Source organism: Vanessa atalanta, chromosome 8, assembly GCF_905147765.1.
Source record: "Vanessa atalanta chromosome 8, ilVanAtal1.2, whole genome shotgun sequence".
NCBI lineage: Eukaryota > Metazoa > Arthropoda > Insecta > Lepidoptera > Nymphalidae > Vanessa > Vanessa atalanta.
In genome coordinates, this window is record NC_061878.1 from 3,739,999 (window position 1) to 3,763,369 (window position 23,371).

Here is a 23,371-nt window from a genome sequence, read left to right on the forward strand (position 1 = left end):
CTCCTTTATCTATTTCTTTTAGTCTGAGATACTTTATTATGTAATAAATAAGAGTATTTGAAACATCGACATCGTTAAAATTATTTGATGGTTACTGTCTACGTTATATTTAAGATGTATGAAAGTAGGTACTTACAATATAACGGCAAAATTGTCTTTATTAAATCTCGGCGAATTTTTATTTATTTTAAGATTTTATGTTCGATTTCGACATTTCAAACGGTCAGAACACAAATTACCAATAAGATACATATCCAAATATATTTATTCGTTTTTATTAAGTAGATTCTATAATAATATAATTCGACGGATTGTAAAAGCAAGCGTAATGTATTAAATATGTTTCGATCATTTACTTTTTTATTTAGTATCATATAATTGTTTAATTAATAATTATGTATTAAAATGTATACATATAATTATATAATACATATTGTAGAGAAATATATTAGGTACTTACTTGAGGCCAATAGAAAAGTTTTTTTTTGTTCTTTTGTCTATTATTTTTATTCGGAGTATATAAACTTTGTAAGTCACATTATGTCGTTGTTAATTCAAATACACTTATGAAGTGATGACATCGATTTATGATAACATTTTATAAAAGTACTTTTTTAGTTTATCATAATTTAGTTTGACTTTTTTAAATCTGACATTCGATTTTCATAACGGCTTAAAATTGAAAATAGAGTACCTTTTTTCAATTATTGTATAAATTGTTAACAACTAATTTTAATAACAAAAGGTATGAAGGATCTTTTCATTAATTATTTTTTAAATTAGAAGATAAAAATTTAGTGAATGTAGTACAATAACATTTTTTTTAATTATCATCGATTGTGTTTTTCATTAGTCCTTTTTTCATAGCATGGACATATGGTAAAAGTACCTGTTTAAAAAAAAGTGAATAATTTTTTTCTAATACTTTTTAACATATTATTAAGTAGATGTTATTGAACTGAAATATTTCTCTTTTTTATTATATGAAATTGACGTATTACAAAAAAAAAAAACAAAAAAGCAATGCTACCAACATTACATCTTTCCTAATAAATATATTTTATAAAATTAACCTTTTCTAACAATTTAACAGTAGGAACTATATAGTAATACGAATAAATAGAAATTACAGTAATATTATCTTTGATAATAACAATTGTTTTAATGGCATTTGGAATAGATATGTTAAGTGATTTTTTTATTTAAACACTACTGTATAATCTTATACTAAAGTTTGAATTTTAAAATTAAACTGCTGAAAGCGTAAGCGCTTTTTCAAATGTATTTTCGTATATGAATTAAACAAACAGCGCAGAATAAAGTGAATTACAAAATAATTGAAAACGAACACAAACAGACACATTGTTGTATATTCTTTTATAATTTCTAAAAATGGCATGCTTCAGTCTAAATTTCTATTAAAATTGGCATAAAACTATCACATACAATTCGCTCTACTGCAGCTGAATGACCCTATGAATATTCATGGTCTTTATATAGTTTAATTTTCGTCGGCCTTTAATAAAATTTTCAAAATTTGTTTAAGTATTATGGCCAACCAAAATTTATACCAGATAATTCGTAAAATTTCTCATTATATGGCCTGTAAAATTCTCTCAGTCTTTCTATAGCCACAGGGTCAATATACGGGTGACTCCTTCCCTTATTTTTTCCAAGGCAATGAGGCGTGGATTGACTCTCCGATTTAAGGAGACACGGGAACCCTTTCGTTGAATTAAAGTAGAAATGTTTATTTGTTATCAATATCTTAAGACCGAGGAACTTCTGAAAAAAATACCATTACATATATGAATATGCTTTCTTTAAAGGTAAATTGCTTTCAAAACGTAAAAATAGTTTGGAAAATAAACATCCAAGATGTATTTCAAAACTATAACATTTTTTTAATTTTTAATGTGAATTCGCATAACGCTTTTATAGAAAAATAAATTAAAATAACGTGCTTGGTGACTTAATTCATGATTTAATTCTTGGTGTCAAAAATAGCATAAAAACAAAAATAAGCTCATTTACCTGAACTCTTGCCATTTCAGCCGCTGGATCTACAACCAACCTCTCTCCGCTGATGAAAAGGATCCTAGATCGTGGAAACCTTCTTAACCAGCGCCTTAAGGGTCTAGCATAAATGCCTAATCTCACTGGAGGCCAAGAGGAGTCAACCACTGACCAAGGTCCACCCCAAGTTACCGTGCTGTTCACCAGAGCGAGATCTTCGAAACGTGGAAGACTTGATCTTTTGCTTTGAAATAGCAACCAGTTTCAAATTATTATGGTCCCTATATGATTTTGTAGAAGCAAGTTCAGTTATTTTTAATATTAGACAGATTTAACATACTTTAAATTAATGAATAATTAAACAAAATACTTTAAATTTTAAATATATGAATAATTATGGTATTATATTTAATTGTTTTAATTGAGTATTTAAATAAGAACAACCAAACAATTACTATTGAATCTTAATTCCAAAACGGTAACAATGTCACGGAAAATTAATATAGTATCTTGACTAGTATTTTTAGCACATCTCTATTTTTATCACTCTCAGTGATTTTGATCCTACTAGTAGTATATGTGTTGTTACGATTTAAATATTTACCTGGCAGATTGTGTATAATCGCTTATAGCTCTTGTTACTGGATCACGAACAACTGCTATCAATTTAACTGAAGGGTTCATGGAATAAACACGTCTTGGTGCTGACCTGGTTACCCAATACGAAGGTGTCTTTTCCATTGTGATCTGCCCTTCCGAAGTGGGTGGCATTTTCTCTCTAAAACGAATCATTATTATTAGAAAAATTGGATTTTATACGCATGTCGGATATTATTCTTCTTCTTCAATTTAAGAACGATTTTCATTTCGAAAATTAATAATTGGTGTGGTCTTTATAATTTTCATCGCCTTTTATGTTAGGGCAAATTTAAAATTCGAATGTGTTCACTAATATTTTTCAGATCTAATGAAATAGATGTATCCGTCTGAATAGATAAATCTGGGCTAATCGTCAAATATCATCATAATCCAATATGGATTAATAAAATTTAATTTATTATACGAATAGTATAAAGTTATAAATATTAAAAGTATTCAGCACCTGTACCATTCGAAGCCTTTATGATAATATTTATCAAAGAAATGTACTTCAGATCCTGCTGCTCTCACATCTGGATGTAATCTGAAAAAAAAAATCCATTTAATTTCTCATTTCAGTTATTTTGTAACCAGTTATAAAACCTCATGAAAAAAGGAAACGTGTTATTTAAATGTATACCTTAAAAACTCTAAAAGCGCACGCGTTCCACATTTTTTAACCCCTATAATCAAGGCATCTGGCAGTCTCTTTGTTGGTACCTGATCCGATTTTTCGATCCTCATGTATTTGTTGCCATCAAAGCTGTAACCTAAGAGTGCGGCGAAACGCCTCGTCACACTTTTGTATTTAGTAACTTGACTTTTTAGCGAGAAATACTTGAATGAAAACTGAAACAATGTACTCATTAAAATAGGTTCTATTTTATTAAATAATTTAAAAAAAATGACACATTACATTGCTTAATATATAAAATATGAGAAATAATATTGAAATTGTATGCCGGCATTAATAACATATTTAATAGGAATACGTGCTCGTCTGTTTCTCTTTCAGATTATTATAGAAAATAATAATTACTAATATATGAATTTTACTTACCTTTCTTTCGTCAACTAAACAAGTATTCAAAACATAAAATAAATATAATAGAAACAATAATATGAAATACGTAAACATAGTTCGCTTCGAAAGAGCCGGAATGCATTTCATTGCTATTTTTCGAATTCATTTGGATTAAAAATCACTTTCTTTTTAAAAATATTTCTTCTAAGTATGATAGTTATTCACCATATCCAAACAAAGTATTTTATTGATACGTGGATAATAATGATATTTTTCTGAATGAAACCATTTTATTTGAGCTTCTTTTTGCATAAATAAAATCGATCATTATTAAAATAAACTGCGTATTTACGCAGCACCACGCGATTTTTATAAAAGAAAATATACCGCACACCTGATCTGCATAAGAAAACGCACTGCGCAATCGCGCTCAGTTATGGAACAGGACGTGTGTCGAGAGGTAACACGAATAGGTACTGAAATTTTAAGCAATGGGATATCTTCAGTTTCGCGCCAAATATAAATCAGCATTTGCGCGCGCATTCTATTGTCATTTTCCGGAAATATTATTTTTTTCATAACTCCAAAGAGTATGTATTTTTCATAATGGAAGACGTTTTTGATTGGATACTTGTACACAAAATTTGTTTAGGAAAGGCTTAGTAAACAATAACTATTATTTCATATTGACTGTACAAACATGTAAGAAAATTATAATTTCTATAATAGGTTACTCGGGTTGTTATTGTATTTATGCTTATTGTCGCAACATGTGATAATTAATTGAATTAATGATACGAGTATCCAAATGTAATACCAACATAACAACTTTGATCAAAAGCAACCAAATGACAGCCGACAACTAAATAAAAAGAAATTTGGTTGTGTTGAACTTTGAAGCCAGCCGTGAAATAAATTAAAATGACAGTCCAACAGCTCAGTTCGAATATTTCTGACGACTCGGATGATATGGTTAGTTTACCATCAGAGGAAGAGATTTATAGGAGAAAATATCAATTGTTATTAGAACGATGTGAAGTGTTGCAACAGGACAATGAAAGAATCGTGAATAGGTTCGTTTTATATTTACTAACTTCGCTTACATGGTGTTAGTTGTGATTTGAAATCTATTTTAAATACATTTCAGAATACATGAAGTAAAAAAAATAACGAGGCGATACAAAAAAGATATAAAGTTGTTGATTGAACGATTAGACAAACATGGAGATCCCTTCCGAACGGCTTCTGTTGAAGTAGAGACAAAACCTGAGGTAGCCCCTCGGGCACCTCGTGCCGGGGCAAAAACACAAACAGCACCTAAACAAGTAGAAAAACAAAATACGACAGGTGCTAAAAAGCCAGCAACCAAACGAAAAAGCAAAGCAGATAAAGTATGACTTAAAAATAAATCTTGTACTTATTTATTCATATATAAATTAATGTTTGATGAATATTTATTGATACTTTTAATTACAGCCTGAAAGAGATCCAAATGCACCTAAAAAGCCTTGCAATGCATTTTTCCAATTTTGCCAAGAGCAAAGACCAGTGGTCGTAGCTGAAACTACAACTGAAATGGGATCTGAACCTTCAAAACAAGAAGTAACCCGACAATTAGCATCACGCTGGAGAGCATTAACAAATGAGGAAAAAAGGGTAATAGTAAAAATAAACGAAATTCAATTCTTAATTTGGACTATTTAATAAGTTTAAAAAAATTCAAGTTGTAAAAAGACATATTTTTCATCACATTAATTAAAAAAGAGTTATATTTGTATTTAATTTACATATTAAATTCCCTTTTCATTCATTTTAGATTTATGTTGCAATGTTTGAAAGATCAAAGGAAAAATATGCAGAAGAAATGTCAGCATACATCAAGAAAGAACAATGACGTTTACAATCTTTAGATACTAGCACTTAATTCCTTTGTGATCATCAGCTTTAATTTAAGTTATAATATAAATATAGATTTTTATATATTAAACAGTTTTTTTATTAATTAACCATACAATTTTGATAACAATGCTAACAGTAATCTACATATATTAAATACAGTCTTATGTATATTTGAACTTCAACCTTTGAAATGATCTTTCTCTAAGCGAATAGCCCGCATAGTTTCTATGGCATCATTCTTTTTTGCATGTTTCATCACTGACTCTTCTGTGACTCTCATGAATGGATTATAAAGTTTCTCTTCAGATATGGTTGAAGGTACCTGTAACAAATATACAAATTAATCTTTATCCCTCACTGTTTTCAACCAAAATAAGGATCTTGGATAAGGTTAGCACATACTGTAGGCTTGTTATTTTCTCTCCTGCTCAAAGACCATGCAATTTTCTTTTTGATTTCCCCATTATCTGGTTCCACATGAGCTGCAAACTGTAAATTCTGAAGGCTGTATTCATGGCCACAAAAAACTTTAGTGTTATCTGGAAGACTTCCAAGTACTTCAATCAGAGCTTTGTGCATTTGTTCAGCTGTGCCTTCAAAAAATCTTCCACACCCACCCAAGAATAATGTATCACCTGCAATCAAATGTAGGAAATTTAATTAAAGAATATTTTATAACTTTAGTTTAATTCCATTGATATTGAAATCATATAATATTGTTTACAATTACTATAATACCCGGCACGAATCTTGACTCTGCGCAGTAACAAAAAATAGATGTCGTTTGAGGTGCGGTCTGAGGCGAGGAGCGCGTTACTATAGCAAACAAGGCCGCCATTACTAGTAACCATAGCAACGGGTGGATGCGTGGCCCCGCGCAGTGCCACCGCGTCTCCCGTCGCCCGCGCATGTTCCTGTGTTGTCTTAGTGTACGCTCATTAACATAAGTTATTATTATATAACGGTTTTATTGTGTAAAATTGTGTTTGATTATTAACTTTGTTTTTGTATTGTTGATTTTGTGGGTTGTTTCTTTTGTTATTATAGTAAGATTTTAACGAAGTATACTAAAATGCCAAGAAAAAATAATATAGTTCTAAAAAGACAAGCTCGGAAAATGATTTACGATGTTTACTGTTTTTTAAAAAACGAAGCTAATGGCAGAAGTGATACTCAAATTAAAGAGAGAACAGCTGAAGCAACAAAAACCTCTCTATGCACTGTTCGGAGAATCGTAAAAGAAGCTGAGCAGTCAGAATTTCTCACAGTATTTCGGACGCCTGGAAAAAAACATGCTAGATCGAAACCTGTAACTGGTATAGACAATTTCGATCAAGGAGTTATCAAAAGATGCATTCATAATTTTCATTTAACAAATAATGAAATCCCAACAGTTACGAAACTTCTGACAAAACTGCGATCGGATATAAATTATCAAGGATCTGAACGGAGTCTTCGACGCATCTTAAAGGATCTAGGCTTTAAATGGAAAGCAACAGAAAATAATAGAAAAGTTCTTATTGAGAAAACCAGTATAAGATTACAGCGAATCAAATATTTAGAAGCAATACAAAAGTACAGACATGAAGGAAGGCCCATAATTTATACTGACGAATCGTATGTCCACGCTTCGCACACAAGTTCCAAGGCGTGGACGGACGGTTCAAAAAAAGGTTTAAAAAGACCGATATCCAAAGGTCAACGGGTAGTTATGGTACATGCAGGGTCTGAAGCCGGTTTTATACCAAATGGTTTATTAATGTTTAAATCCGGAGCCAAAACGGGCGACTATCACGACGACATGAATTATGAAAATTATTCCAAATGGTTAACTTCACAATTAATACCAAACCTACCACCGAGATCCGTCGTGGTAGTAGACAATGCATCCTACCATAATACACAATATAATTTGGCCCCAAATTCAAACTCCAAGAAATGCGACATGCAAGCCTGGCTGACTGAAAAAGGAATTTCGTTTGATCCAACAATGTACAAGCCACAGTTGTACGAACTAATAAAAACGAACAAAGAAAATTTAAAAAATTATAATATCGATAGATTATTAGCACAACACAATCATAGTGTCCTTCGCTTGCCGCCCTATCATCCGGATCTGAACCCCATTGAAATGGCGTGGGCCGCAATCAAAGGTTACGTTAGCAGCAAAAACGTAGCGTGGAACGTCACACGCGTTATGGAACTGGTGAAACAGAAGGTAGATGCTATGGGATCAAGTGAATGGCAAAAGTTATGTTCAAAAGTAAGGTCTATTGAAGACGACTATTGCAAAAGCGACCATGTAGTGGACCAGTTGACAGACCAACTTGTTATTCAAGTGGGAGATTCAGATAGCAGCAGTAGTAGCGATTGGGAAGTCTTTGATGATGACGAACCCGGTCCGAGCACCAGTACCAACCCCAGTACCAATCCAAGAACTTCGACTTCATTTGCTGATTTTGAGGGTTTCACACCGTTGAGTGATAGTGATTAATTTATTTTCTAATAATATTTCTAAATTTTATTTTTATTTCTTTTTATTTATTTATTGATACAATAATTACTAAATATACAATAATTAACCCGTTGTTTTTTATTACGTACCTACCCTTTAATATATTAAATATTTATTTTAAGCTTTTTAGATAGTACGTGATTTTCGCAAGGACTGTACCTGCGCAGAGGACGCCATGTTAGGTCAAGTTTCGTGCCGGGTAGTATACATGCTATCACAAATTAGGTGACAATTAATAATGTATAAAATGTAGTAAGCTTTTAGAATCCAGAATAAAATAAAGGATAAACATTTGGTCAATGTTTAAAATTCTACATTATATTTTAATGCACTACCAAGTAAAATAAATAACATTTAATATATTATCTAAAGCATTTGTTTATAAACTGATAGCACTTATTTAAACACTTTGTACAAATGTTATCTCATGTTTATTCTCACCAGTAAACACAGCAGAGTCACTATTGCCATCGGGTGCTGTGACATAATAACAGATGTGTCCAGAGGTATGACATGGTGTGAATAGACACTGTATGTTTAGTTTACCAATACTGAATCTAGTGTTATGTTCAGCTTTCTTAGTCAGGGCACCAATGCGATCATCTCCACCATATACTTCTAGCCCTGGATGTTGTTTCACTAGATCTTCATTACCTCCTGCATGGTCCCTATTAAATAAAAATGTTGTCTATCTGATTATTTAACCCCATAATCCTTCCTTAAGACTCTACCTCGGGTCATATAATTAGTAAAACTATTCTTCTACATCATCGCCCACAATTACATCTATATTTGTCAATCAACCAACTGCTTGATAGCTGGTACTCATTCCTATTTCTATCCCAATGCTTTATCAGTCAACAACAAATATAGAAATATATGTATTCAATAATCCTAATAAAGAACAAACTTGATTAAAATGTCATTGATTTACAAACACAGACTATAATATATTATAGTTTGTTAATTAATACTGTCAATAGATACTTAGAAAGTAACAACTCAGATATTATTGAACATGTTTATAGTAAGTATGAAGTATAAAAAAATACTTACCAGTGGTGATGTGTTGTGAGAATAGTTGTTAATTTGACTCCATGTTCATTAACAGCTTTCAAAACTGTCTTTGGTTCAACAGGATCTACTATAGCTGCTTCTTTAGTTGCCTTATCAACAATCAAATACATGTAGTTATCTTGCAAAGCCGGCAGTATTTTTACATCCATTGCTTTCAAATCTTCGTTTCCTTGTTCACTATGGGCGCCTCGTTGATTCCAAACTAGAGCTGTAAAAAATACCAAAATATATATTAACATAATCATGACGTGCATCTATATATGCATATTTAAATAAGAATAAAAAATCTAAAGACTTCTATATTTGCTTCCATTCCATTGATTATGTAGATGCAGTTACTTACCTTGGAAATAAAGTTTTGTTATTCTTTGCGAAAGCCCAAATGGCAATGCATGTACTAATCTAGGAAGCATTGAATAAAACAAAAAAGTAAATTATGAAACACGCGTTTGAGAGTACCTTACAGGCAAATGAAGATAAGTATCGCGAATATTTCTTAGCATAAAAAAATTGTTATCGTAGAAGCAATTACAATTTAAAGAATGTTATTTTGACTTTGACAACATTATCTTTGATCAAGATCGTTTTGACTTTTGACTATATTATGTCACGTTTTTATTTTAAATAAACTGGAAAACTTAAGAAAATTCATTTTTACCTTAAGTACTAAAGGTACAAACATACCCCAGAAACTAACAATTTAGTTACTATATATTTTATGTTCGTTATTTAAAACTTTTTTACTTTTCCTATGGGTAAAAATTATTATGTCTATTGTTGAACGTCATATATGTGTCAATGTCATTAGTCATATTTGACATTAAATGTCAAACACACGTGCAGCAGTCTGTAGTCGGAGTTGTCGGTACAATATAGTGCAAACTGCAAACAGAATATTCTGAATTGAATTGGTTTTAATAAAGTACTACATTATTATGATATAAATTAGACCAGCTAAATTATTAAGCAAACATGAAAAATAAACCTGTAAAGCATAAAACCACAAATACATTCCGTGTAAGTATTTTTATAAACAATTAAATTTAAAGGTTATTGTATTATTTATTGTTAAAATGTTTATGTGTTACCGTACTCAATGATAAATGTATATTCCTTACAAAACATACATTAGCTAATAATGGTAATTTTTGCAGTTTGTGCCCTTTGCTGAGCGAATAAATGCAATAGATATTCGCCATGCTGCTCTATATCATATTGAACATGCTTATTCAAGTCAGCCAGGCGAAAACGATACTCACTTCCATTTGGCGTTACAAAAATGGCATGGTCTTAACTTAACTGTAAATTTTAAGAAATTTAAGAAGGATGTCTTTGGCATAGTAACTGTGCCACAACTAATTCACAAAAAGGATGAAGTATTAAATACTTTAGAAGAATATTTAAAATTAGAAGATCAGTTGTGTTTACAACCTTTACTGGAGTGAGTGAACAGATATTATCATGTTATAAACTTATAATTACATGTTAACAAATTAAAATAACAAGAATGAAATTGAATTTATAACTTTAACTTTAAAAAATCTGCTTTTTTTGTTTACTTATGTTATAAAGGTAAATTTTTTTATTTCAGAATCTTAGTATCATTAGCAAAAGACTTACGCAGTGACTTTTATCCTTATTTTCCGAAATTTCTGGACATTTTAATAACATTATTAAACACAAAGGATGTAGAAAGGTTGGAGTGGACATTAGTATGCCTAGCCTTCTTATTTAAAATACTGAAACCTTACTTGAAGAAAGACATTGGGGTGATACTTAAACGTATCATACCTCTGTTAAGTGAATCCCGACCACAGTATATAAACAATTTTGCAGCTGAAAGCTTTGCATTTGTAGCAAGAGATATAAAAGATAAAAAGAAATTCATTGAGCTCATTCTTGAATATCTGGAGACAAATGATGATGTAAGGTCATTTTATTGTTAGTGTTAAAGCATGTGCTGTAGTTCTATAGAGATCAACACTTTTTTTTAAGGTTGACTATATTGGCAAATGTGTTACATTAGAATTTAGAAAGCTTACTATATAACTATACCTAGTTATAATTTACACAATATTGAGTTGATATGCTTAATTAATTAACTAATAAAAAGGATACCTTATTATAATAAATTTATTAATTCCAATTATTTTTTCAGGCTGTTACTGGCTGTGGACATCTCTTGTTTGAAATTATGAGAGGTGTTAGTAATAAATTTCATAGTTGTATTGAAAATTTCCTTCCCATTCTGTTTGAGCATCTTAAAGATAAAAAAGAACACCAAGCTATCTTATTCAAAGTACTGACACAAACTATTGAAGATTGTCTCCATGGTATATCACCGACAGAATTTAGTGTCTTTTGGACGCATATGCACAAATTTACTGAACATTTTTTGAAGGAAGATGATGACAATCCAGGTTTAGAATACATTTTAAGATTGGCAGGGCAAGTGATTGAACATATGAATGGCAAATGCCTGACAAATCCACAACAATTCACCCTTCTTTTAGTCAAAGTTATCTGCGAGCAGTCATCAGAAAAAGTATTGGAAGTGTGCTCGCAGATTGGGGCCTTGATGCTCCTTTCATCACATATTTCTTTATCTCAAGAACATGCTGGCATTTTAGTTAAAGTATTACTTCCACTGCCATATCCTAATATACTGATTAATTTTGTGCAAAGTGTCGTTAATTATTCACAATTTGATATACATATTCTGCCTGCTTTTATAAAATTCATTATTCAGTCAAATTTTGACGGTAATGCAATGTCAACTCTTGCTAAAATATGCCTTTCAAAGTCACCCTTATCCAAAAATGGTTTAAAGCTTTTTGAATGGGTTAAATATCCCATTGACTTTGGAAAAGGATTACCACAACTAATGGAATATGCTAAAAACATATTGAGTGACGATATTGATAATATAATTGAACATCCAACTAAATTGTTAAATTTGCTGTTTTCTTTACCACACATTGAAAAAGTAGATGTAGAATTTTGTATTAAAATGTTAAGTGATCTAATATCAAAGTTATTCAAAATATTGGATAGCTATAATCTTGAAGACCAAGCAAATCAAAATAAACTGCACTGTGAAAAAACTAATTTATCAAGATGTGCTAGAAAAGTAATATTTCTAATAGCAACTGCAATGGAATGTGCTATACATATATCAAATTGTCAAAAATTGAAGAAAATATGTGACATTGATACTTTATTGCCTAAGTTATTACCATGTGCAGCAGACCCAAATTACTTGGTGGCTTTACACCTGGTTGATTTGTATTTGACAGCCTATGAACAGGAAAATGGTTTAACATATAACTTTTTGTTATTAGTAGATTCATATTTGAGAAAAAATGTATCTTCTCCATTTCATATTGTAAGTATTTGTATTATCTAACGAAATATGAATTTTATGTGAGGATTTTTTTTTAAATATTAATACTATTAACTTTCAGGTTCGTCTATTAACAACTCATATTTATAAATTATTCGAAAATGTAGAAGAATTGAATAAAACTGTACAAGTAGGAGGTGATGTTGAGAGATTTTCAGTTTTCAGTAATTGTTTTACAGTGGAGTCGATATCATCTTCTATACAAGAATATAGAATGCAGTTAAATCTTCTACAAAAAATGACTTTTAATACAACCCAATATGAACTTGCAAAGCAAACTGATTTCCATCTATATGGCCTAAATTATATGTTAGGAGTTTTATATATCAACTTTAAACTTTTATGGGAACCTGTGACGGAATTTGTTGCGGGTTTCGGTAACGCACTAAATGCGGAAGACTTTTGGCCTACATTTTATGAGACATTAGAGACAGCTTTTGCTAATGCTAAAATAAAGTTAAATGAGTTTAATTTTGAAGATGACCTTGATAGCAATGACAAGATGTTAACAGAAATAAGCACAGATTATAGTAATATATCAGAGAGGCCAGACCTGTACAATTACAGAAATCTAATGTTGAGGATTATGACAAATTGTATTCAAGTTTGTGAGGCTAAAAATAGAGATGTAGTCAATCTCTTCTTAAAGTTTATCGAGGAAGAGTACAGACAGAATGCGTCAGTGAATACACTTCGAATTAATGTAGAAACATACAATAAATCAAAAATAGATACAGAAGATGATGAACACAATGTAGAGGTTGAAGAAGAAAATCATGTAGAAATTCCTGAAGAAGAAATAAAAGATTCAGTGTCGGGCAAAAATGTGTTTAAAACTCTTATAAATATTATGCAAGTATTGGCACAATTTAAAAATCCAAGAGCTCTACATAAAGAACCTGTATTTTGGGAATTATACCTTGAGTTTTTAAAACATAAAAATCCAGGTCTCCAGAAATTTGCTTTAGATTGCATCCTTAACTATAAAAACAAAAGTCTTGTACTATATAAATCAAATCTACAGAACTTAGTTGATGAAAAGAAGTTTAAAGATGAATTAACTCAATTTAAAATAACCGAAGATTCTCAAGCAATTCAACCTGAGCATAGAGAACATGTAATACCAATTGTGCTAAGAATACTTTATGGTAAAATGACTTCTAAGTTAGGTGCAGACAAAAAGGGAGGAGGTCAAATAAGACGATCTTTAGTCATGAGGTATTTGAGTGGATGTAATGAAGACGAGTTAAAATTGTTTATAGAAATGGCATTCACTCATTTTAAGCAATACATGGTTATGGAGCCGAAAGAAATATATGCAGATATTGCAAACAATATAGACCTTAAATCTGTCATTAGCCCTGGAAAGTTGCACAGCGTTTTAAATCTTTTTGATGTTGTTCGAGAATATTTTGGAGGCTACATGAAAGATAAATTACTATCAGATTTTTTGAAAATATTTTTCGCGGTTTGCACAAACTTATCCAGTGTCCTGCAAAATGTTGAAACGGTTCACGTAAGTTATGTCAAAGTTATGAAACACCTTCGGACCTTATCATTGGGTATCCTAGGAAAATTATTTGATCAATTCGATAAATATGTTTGGACTAAAGATGAGCTGTTTGTCATTTTTCAAACCTTATTATGGCCTCTTGTGCCTCGTTTGCATATAGAGGGCATTCATAGTCCCACAGTATTGTTAAAACTACTTAACATTTGGTGTCAAAACCCCCGATATTATATTTTGCTTATAACATGTTCCGAAGAAGATACTTCGCTTAGTCCGTTACCTGCGATATTTAAACTACTGTTGGCACCGAAAACTCATCCCGGAGTTGTCAATTTAATTTTGGATATGATTGAGAAACTTGTTACCTTGACAGAAGACGAAGAAGAAAAAGACATTCCTAGAATAGAGTCTTTTAATACTTTAAAAGTTGGTGCAGATATCAAACCTGACATGAATTTCGGCAGTAAAATTTTAGTTCCTCATCTACCAAGTATTTTGGAGGTTATGAAGAGGAGAATTGCTAATTCGGCGAAATCTAATACTGTTAATAAAAGAGATCTTTTAATTTTATCAAGGGTTACAGAAATGGTTACAACCCCTGAGTTGTGTGACGAATTATTAAGTCTTTTATTACCCATATTAGTAAAGAAAGTATGCATGAATATGGCTGAAGAAAATATGGAACATGCTGTGAATACCATTATAAATTTACTTGGTCATAGCTCCAATCCTCAACATTACATAAAAAACATTGCCGTCTTATTTAATAAAGTGGGACCAGTAGAGGTTAGGAAACTCCTCATTAAGTTACTGTCTTCAATAGCAGAAAACACTGCCATTGACAAAGATAAATTATTAAAAATGGCTCATGTAATAACAGAAATGAATGCTTTTAATAAAAGATGGATTGAACAACCAGATTTCGACCGACGACTTGATGCTTACAAACTGATATATCAAATGTTGGAAGCGAATGAAATTGATGTTGACCTTACAATTTTAATCGTTAACAATTGTTTTTACTTTATCCGAACCGAGAAAGACATAGGATTACGAGATAGTGCGGGATTATGCTTAAAGAAAATTCTTCCTAAATTATTAACTAAATATCGTTCAGCGACCGATGGTCAGTTTTTAGTTCGGGATACAGTACTTGCACTTATATCAACTGGTATAAGAGATAGCAAGAATGATTTTTTGCGCAATGAGAGTCTAACATTACTGGGAGAGTTAGTGCGAGAATGTCCAGATGCTGATGTAGTATTATCTGATTTAGCTCCTTTAACTAATAAAGAAGATATAGAAGTTGATTTCTTTGAAAATTCTTGTCACTTGCAATTACATAGACGAGTAAGAGCGCTACTAAAATTCAGTAAAGTAGCTAAAAAAATGATTAAATGCCCTACACCTAGAACACTTACTAACTTTATTTTGCCTTTAGCTTCAATTTATATTTGTGACGATAAATATAGTGATAAGAATTCTCTCATAGATGCCTGCATTGAAGTAATTTCAACTTGCTGCAGATTATTACCATGGTATCACTATGAAGTTATATTGAAACTATATTTAAATAAAATGAGGCATACATCAGAACACCAAAAACAGCTGACCCGGATATTGATCGGTATTTTGGACGCATTCCATTTTGATTTCTCTAAAGTTAAAAATATTGAATTGCCGAAAGCATTGACTGCTAGCATAAGGGGCAATAACGTGAACATAGTGAAATCAGGTTCACGTGATCAAGTAACATCCGAGGAAAGTAAAAATAAGGAAGATAGTGATTCAGAAAGTGAAGCTGATGAAAATCAAGCAATTAGAAAAGCGAATTTAGGTGAACAAATAGAAGAATTGGAATCTGATTTACTTTTAGCAGAAGAAAAAGACGAAGAAAGTCATATCAGCAAGGAAATAGACAACGAACCGGCATTTGAAAAAATCACAAATGTATCTCCTTCAGTCGGTAATAGAATAATCAAGTCTCTCTCTAGTGGATTACTACCGCAATTAAATAGGTAAGATACTTTCAATCAAATCATAAAATATATCATATTCTCTCAAATAGTTTAGTAAATTTGTTTTTTTTTTAGGGCGATTGGAAAGTTAACTGAACATGAAGGGTCTCACAAGTTAAACAGACGTCGTACAGGAATGGCGCGCTTAGAAGAAGACATGCTCCGAGTTCCAATAGCATTGGCTTTAGTTAAACTTCTTCAAAGATTACCGGGAGATATTTTAAGGCATCAACTTCCAGGGTAAGTGTTATAATATCTCTTGTATACTTCAATTGTAAAAATAATTCTAACTTAGATTATTTTTGTATAATTTTATGTGTGAAAGAAAAGCGTTTATTAAAGATGTTTCTTTATTTTTTAGCATTATTATAAAACTATGCTCCTTCTTGAAATCACCATTAAAACAAGTCAGAATTACAGCACGAGATATTGTTAAGAAAATAATGTTAACAGTCGGTACATCATACTTAGGCGTACTGTTGGAACATTTAACGCTTTTGCTCACACGAGGATTTCAAGTTCACGTTTTGGTTGCAACTATACATAATGTCTTAGATGCTTTAAAATCAGATTTTAAATCTGGTGATATCGACCAAAATCTCGATTACATACTCGATGTTTGTACTAATGACTTATTTGGCGCTTTATCAGAAGAGAAAGAAGTTGACAAACTCCATTATAAAACACCTGAAGCGAAACCAAGCAAAAAAAGTTATGTCACCCTATTGATTGTAGCTCAGAACATCACTGAAAAGTGCTTAATAAATCTTCTCTTACCTTTTAAAGAAGTATTACAAAAACATCATTCGAAAAAAATTGTCGTTAAAGTTCAAGAAGCGTTAATGCATATAACAAGTGGATTAGTTACAAACAAGCTTATTGAAATTGAATCTCTATTTGTTTTTCTTCACGGCCTTGCTTCGGAGAGTATACCGGAATTTGTATTAAGTGCACCCAAACGTGAACTGACAGAGGCACAAAGAGAAAAAATGCTTAGAGCTAAACCTGATTGTTTTATAGTTCCTGAAATACCGAAACGTAATAAGGAATCTCAAGCCAGAAATGTTAAGACATCTTCTAAAACAAACGCTCACGTCATCATCGAATTTAGTTTGAACATATTATACGTAATTCTCAAAAGAGAAAAGGTTCCTAGAATAGATTGTAAAGCGTTTGTGGATCCGTTAATACCACTTTTAGTTGATGCCTTGAATAGTGACCATGTCAAAGTAACTACGGTTGCCATGAAATGTATAGCAACTTTATGGACGATAAGAGTCAGTACACCGACTCTCGAAGAAATGACAAAAGATATAGTAAAGACAATCTTTTCCATATTACACAAGTTTGCAACGTTTGGGATTAGTAAACAAAACGACAATTACCATTTAGTTAGAAATGCATTTAAGGTAATACAAACCATTGACTCATTCTACTCCATATTTTTTTTCTACAAGATCTTGAGGTTACATACAATTGGAATATGTTTAATGTATATATTTTACTCTATGTTTTAGGCAGTAACAGTTCTTATAAGAAATGTAAAATATTTCACATTAGAAGCTGAGCAATTGAAAACACTTTTACTCTACGCGGAAGAAGATTGTCAGAACGATGAACGCCAAGCCAACTCCTTTTCATTATTAAAAGCTATATTGGAAGCGAAATTAGTGTCAAGTGAATTGCACGAGGTCATGCAGAAGGTGTCTCAAATTTGCATTCTAAGTGAATCTGCTCGGTCGAGGTATGTTAATTTTTTATTTATTGTTCCTAAATTTTTCAGAATAAAATTCATCATCATTGTACTTTAGTTACATATTTTTATGTTTTCAATTTAAAAAATTAATATTTTCAAACAAGCCAATGCCAAATATTAAAGAACATCCTTTAACTGGATCTTGACTTTTTTTCTGCATTGAGTTATTACTTATATATAGATAATTATGATTATTTTAAGAACAATATTATTTTTTTCTACAAGATCTTGAGGTTACATTCAATTGGTATAGGTTTTTTATAAAATATAATAATTTATTAATAATTCCAATTTTTTAAATAGTAATAGTAACAGTAAATACAAGTGGAACAATGTGACATTTGATGTACTTTTTAAAATAATAGACAGTAAGATCCGCTTTTGGGCGTAATTAAAAAAAAATATAAAACAAACGAAGCTGACTATAAAATATTATGGTAATTATAAAAGTTTTAATTATTAATTTGCAGGGAAGAGGCTCGCGTAATATTCGTAAACTACTTAACTCACTACACGCCCGGTAAAAGATTGGAGAAATACATACAATTTTTCATTACACAATTAAATTATGAACTGCAACATGGAAGGGAGTCCTCCTTAAAGTTTCTAGATATGATCATCAATAAACTTAATGTCGTAAGTATTCATGCAGACAGTATTAATTGTTGCAAATATTAATGGGGACTTAAAATTGACTAAATATTTATTTCATAGTAATTACTCGATGGTACGGATTTGTGCAAACCCACTTGGGTAGGTTACCCAGCCATTGGTCACATATTCTACCGCCAAATAGCGATATTAATATAAAAAATCTTAGTTAACGATGTATGGGATGATGGATAATTCTTACAGTGCCAATGTCTACGGCGGGTGGTGACCTACAATAAGGGGAACAATTTGCCTGGCTTTATTAAATATTATTAATTTATAGCTTGCCTCATTTATCATCATTATATATCTAAGTGTATGTTGTTTTCAGGATCAATTGAAGAATCACGGAGATTACATGTTTCTGTCTTTAGGCGCGTGTATGGTAAATGATAGCGCTCCGGAGTGTCGCGCATCCGCCGCCGCTTGTATTGAGTCCATGTTGAAGAAGTTCCCAGCTATCGAGAGGAATAAACTCTTTGAACTAGTCCTCGCTTTCTTTAAGGATACTCAGGTAAACCTAATTTACTTTTGACGTTCACAATTACTTACAAAAATGTTTAATACTTTATGTTTGTTATAAATGTTATTTATTTAATTATATCCATTTTACAGCCAATACATTTCGAATTAGGTGCGCAACTTTGTATACGTTTCGTAAACGTCGAAGAAGATAAGTTTCAAAGTCGCCTCGATAGCATACTCTCATCAGTTAATGGCAAAATACTTTTACTAAGTAATGCCGTTACAGAAGGTAAATTTGTCAAAATCAAATTAGACGAAGGGCATGATAAGACGGACGAAGAAAAGCAAAATGAAAGGGACCATAGCTTAATACAAATGTTGAATTTGATTGACAAGATAACGATACATTGCTCGACCAGTTTGAAGAATAAGAAGTACATGAGTGATTTCGATGATGTAGCTCAGCAGTGTAAAGTGCTGTTAGCGTATCCACACTCGTGGGTCAGATTGAAAGCTGTTAAGATATTGGGTACAATTTTATCAGCGATAGATGTTGAAGAATTGAATGGGTTGTCCAAGGAGGTTGAGTGTGAAAGAGGTTTTATCTTTGATGATACTGAAAATTGCTTGCGAAGTCTAGTGTTGGACTTGTGTGCTCAGTACACGCCAAATGTGTCGCAAGATATGGCTGATCAGGTTCGTTTATATTATTTAATATTTAAAATAATAGCTTAAGAGTACACATAGCGATGTAGACTAGGTAGGTTCGTTCCTAATTTCTTGTCCTCCACACACATGGTTTACACTTGGTTAGAGTTAAATACGAAATATTACCAAAATAATTATCAAAAGTTCGTATATGCAATTTTATTCCTTATTGTATATTTTGTGTTGATGATAAACTTTGTTAAATTTAAATAACTGCTGAAAAGATAAATCACGGATACTTTTGTAGAAGTAAAAAAAGACGTTATAACAAAGACAACATACAACGTAATATATATATATTTTTTTTAACCTTTTATTTTTAGGTAACAGATGTCTTATTCCAAATATTGAAGCTTGTGAATGAAATGCCGCGTTTCAATATTTCAAACAAAACAAAGACAGAGGAAACAAACGAAGATTCGAATTCAAAAGTGAATATAAGATGGATACTGTTCAAGTTAAGGAAGGCTGTTAACGTCGAAGTAGTTAAAGCGCCTATCTGCATGAATATTGTAAGTATGCCTCCGGAAATTTTCGTTTTCTTCATAAATAAACTAAATACATCGTCTATGTTACACGTTTAACAACTCAATCGCACTTTTTATTATTGCTTCTCTACATCGTATAAAATATAGTCGTTTTCCGCCGTCTGTACGGCGTCCCGCCGTTGTACGCTTAAATTTCTTAAACTACTCATTGATGATGCATGATTCAAGAGGAAGACTTATACGTATAGTATATGCGTAGTCTAATTTTAACTCTTCTAGACGGAAAACAAACTTGTATTCTTAAGTTTGCTCTTCAATCTAAAAGTTGTATATATCCCTAATTGTACCCGTGTGAAGCCGGGTCGGGTAGCTAGTATATTATAAATGAAACGTTATGGTTGGCTATATTATTTATTAGAAGTATAAATTTATTATAACAAAATTTATTACTACAAAATGTTCATAAAATTTTTAAATCTTTTAGAATTTTGAAACATGACATCATAAAAGTTCTCATAAAAGCCTACTTATTTGTGCTCTTTAGTCAGTTTACAATGTTGATTTAAGGTTCACGTTAGATTGTCTGACGTATAAAATATATAGTTACGATATTTGAATATACTTTCAATTCTTGACTGTGTATGTAAATTATTAGCAATGTTTAAATCCAATCATTGTTTCTCGACGGAATGTTCTACTACTGTTGGCTCCCAATGTTTTTTTATTTTATTTTTTAAATAGACATTAATATAGATGCAGATAAATAACTATACAAAATTTCCGTTACAGAGAAGCGCCATATTCACAATGTGGCTACACGTCATCAGTTCACTATCACCTGAAGAGATTCTCACTATAATCGACGTGTTACTGCCGCCGATTATTCGAGAACTTTCCACTGGCGAAGGAATGGCGGCGACACCCGCTAAACAATTGGCAGGAAGATTGGGCAAGAAATTGAGAAGGAAAATCGGGGATATCGAATACAGCAAGATGGCGGCTGAGGCTCAAACAAGGTTGAATATTAAAAGAGCTGAACGAAAGAAGGTTAGTGTAAATGTAGACTATAGGTATCTGAATGAAAAAAAAATGTATTTTCGAACGGACTCATATTGCCTACGGTTGTTATTGTAACTCGATACTGCTAATACTATCTATTACTCTTTGTAACCATCAAAATCCAATAAAAACTGCCACTGACACTTACGGGCATATGTACAACTATAGCCTATTTTTAAATTAGGAATTAATGATAAACAAACCTTAGATTTACGTATTTTATGCGATTTGCTAATAGCTCAGCGATATTGCGCGCTGTCTTATGAGCTAAGATGTTATGTCCCTTGTGCCTGTTGTTACAATGTCTCACTCACTCTACATACCGGAACAGAATAATGCTGTGTTGCTGTAAAGAGCCGAGATGGCCCAGTGGTTAGAACACGAGCATCTTATCCGATGATTTCGGGTTCAAACCCAGGCAAGCACCACTGAATTTTCATGTGCTTAATTTATGCTTATAATTCATCTCGTGCTCGGCGGTGAAGGAAAACATCGGGAGAAAACCTGCATGTGTCTAATTTCAACGAAATTGTGCCATATGTGTATTCCACCAACCCGCATTGGAGCAGCGTGGTGGAATATGCTCCATACCTTCGCCTCGAAGGGAGAGGAGGCCTTAGTCCAGCCGTGGGAAATTTACAGGCTGTTAATGTAAAAATGTAACGTGTTGCTGTATGGCGATACAATAGTAGAAGAGTATTGGAAGTACTTACCTAGACGGGCTTGTGCAAAGCCTATAACCCTTTAGAGTATATTGATAGTTTCTCATGGAAATCACCTTTCACTTGTTTCGGTTTCGTACAGTATTTATTTGTATTTGTGACGTCATTTACTTCATATGAAGTAAATAACATAATTCAAATATATGAATTGTCAATACTAAGCAACTCTATATTATATTGTTTTAGTTATTGCTACAAGAAAAGGTCAACAACCCAGAGAAAGCGGCTAAAAGAAAACTTCAGTTGCGTGAGAAAAAGAAAAAGGCAAAAAAAATTAAACTCGAAATGTTACACGGCAAGAGACCAAGAGCTAAGAAGCGGAAGGCGCAAGATGTTGACATCGAGGACGAATTATTAAAAGATACGGAAGATTAATCTATATAAATTATCTAAAACCGAAATTATTTTCATCTGTATAAATAATTTTCGGTGGAACCACAGATTTAGAGAGAGCTAGATACGGCAAGTCGTCCGACAAACTTGTCGAGCTACTACTTTATTTTCTAGTCGATCTAGACAGCGTTGAGTAAATAAAAAAACCAATTGTGCTGTGTTTATAACAACACTGTAAAAACTCTTCTAGGGCAGTAATCGAGTTAATAAATACTACCTACCATTGATAAGTAATTTTGTTGCTCAAACAGCTGTAATTAATTTAAAAATCATTTATTATGATGGTTGTGGAGACGTCATCATAGGTGTAAAAAAAATGCCAAACTCGGTTTTAATACTATTTAAAGAACATGCGTTATCTAGCCTACTCTAAATCTCTGATATATGTTTTTTAATCTGTACATATAATTTTAAGTACCTATATTTTGTAATAAGAAAATAAATTATATCATATATATTGGGTTTTCTTTGTTATAACCAAATATTTAAACATTTAATTTCGGGAAAATAAAACACATATTAAACAAAATAATATTGCTTTATGCATTAGAAAATTATTTAACATAATTAATAACATTTATTCAAATAAACTATACATTTCAATACAAACAATGCCATTAATTAGGTGCATAGAAGCTATTCGTTAATATATCTAGACTAGATATCACTAAAATATTTCATACAGAACGGTTCGTGTAACGTCTTAACAAAGTTTAAAATATCACAAATCACTAAACAATTATAATCATCTTTGCGCATTATAACCGCAAAGACAACGATTAATTTTGTTAAGGTGATTAAAGAAGAGAAGAATTATTACATTACTTCTAAGCATTTTTTTGTATTACTGTTACTGAAATAAAAATAGACATACTCGTATAACTTGTTTTTTTTTTTATGCCTTTCAGTAGTGCGGTTTTAGCCCTCAATTATTGCGCCCTTATTCTGTATAATTAAAAAAAATGCATATCTTCTGTCATTTTGTTATATAATTTATAAGCTACATTGTATTATATAATATATGTCTC

General features: G+C 31.6%; 4 protein-coding genes across 5 annotated transcripts; 2 read left to right on the plus strand and 2 right to left on the minus strand.

Moving 5' to 3' along the window:
* Nucleotides 1-1,400: 1,400 nt before the first annotated feature.
* Nucleotides 1,401-3,838, minus strand: LOC125065844 (heparan sulfate glucosamine 3-O-sulfotransferase 3B1). Its single transcript, XM_047673689.1, has 6 exons — nt 3,716-3,838; nt 3,296-3,504; nt 3,119-3,199; nt 2,621-2,794; nt 2,035-2,260; nt 1,401-1,785 (listed from the first exon to the last, which is right to left on the minus strand). The coding sequence occupies exons 1-6, from the start codon at nt 3,824-3,826 to the stop codon at nt 1,549-1,551; spliced, it is 1,038 nt and encodes a 345-aa protein (XP_047529645.1). The 5' UTR covers nt 3,827-3,838; the 3' UTR covers nt 1,401-1,548.
* Nucleotides 3,839-4,541: 703 nt separating this feature from the next.
* Nucleotides 4,542-5,660, plus strand: LOC125065738 (HMG1/2-like protein). Its single transcript, XM_047673528.1, has 4 exons — nt 4,542-4,752; nt 4,827-5,070; nt 5,156-5,335; nt 5,496-5,660. Exons 1-4 carry the CDS (start codon nt 4,601-4,603, stop codon nt 5,571-5,573), a joined length of 654 nt encoding a protein of 217 aa, XP_047529484.1. The 5' UTR covers nt 4,542-4,600; the 3' UTR covers nt 5,574-5,660.
* On the minus strand, nt 5,364-9,735 carry LOC125065737 (hydroxyacylglutathione hydrolase, mitochondrial). 2 transcript variants are annotated; one of them, XM_047673527.1, is made up of 5 exons: nt 9,630-9,735; nt 9,150-9,378; nt 8,535-8,761; nt 5,981-6,213; nt 5,364-5,900 (listed from the first exon to the last, which is right to left on the minus strand). In XM_047673527.1, exons 2-5 carry the CDS (start codon nt 9,317-9,319, stop codon nt 5,757-5,759), a joined length of 774 nt encoding a protein of 257 aa, XP_047529483.1. In that variant the 5' UTR covers nt 9,320-9,378; nt 9,630-9,735; the 3' UTR covers nt 5,364-5,756. The 2 variants fall into 2 exon arrangements, with proteins under 2 accessions (XP_047529483.1, XP_047529482.1); XM_047673526.1 differs by having other exon boundaries at nt 9,514-9,720.
* A 306-nt stretch (nt 9,736-10,041) lies between these two features.
* LOC125065639 (small subunit processome component 20 homolog) lies at nt 10,042-22,700 on the plus strand. Its single transcript, XM_047673375.1, has 14 exons — nt 10,042-10,187; nt 10,325-10,611; nt 10,762-11,095; nt 11,329-12,555; nt 12,635-16,101; nt 16,177-16,341; nt 16,463-17,510; nt 17,619-17,845; nt 18,328-18,493; nt 18,840-19,022; nt 19,124-19,669; nt 20,005-20,193; nt 20,959-21,216; nt 22,137-22,700. Exons 1-14 carry the CDS (start codon nt 10,143-10,145, stop codon nt 22,323-22,325), a joined length of 8,331 nt encoding a protein of 2,776 aa, XP_047529331.1. The 5' UTR covers nt 10,042-10,142; the 3' UTR covers nt 22,326-22,700.
* The last annotated feature ends 671 nt before the right edge of the window (nt 22,701-23,371 follow it).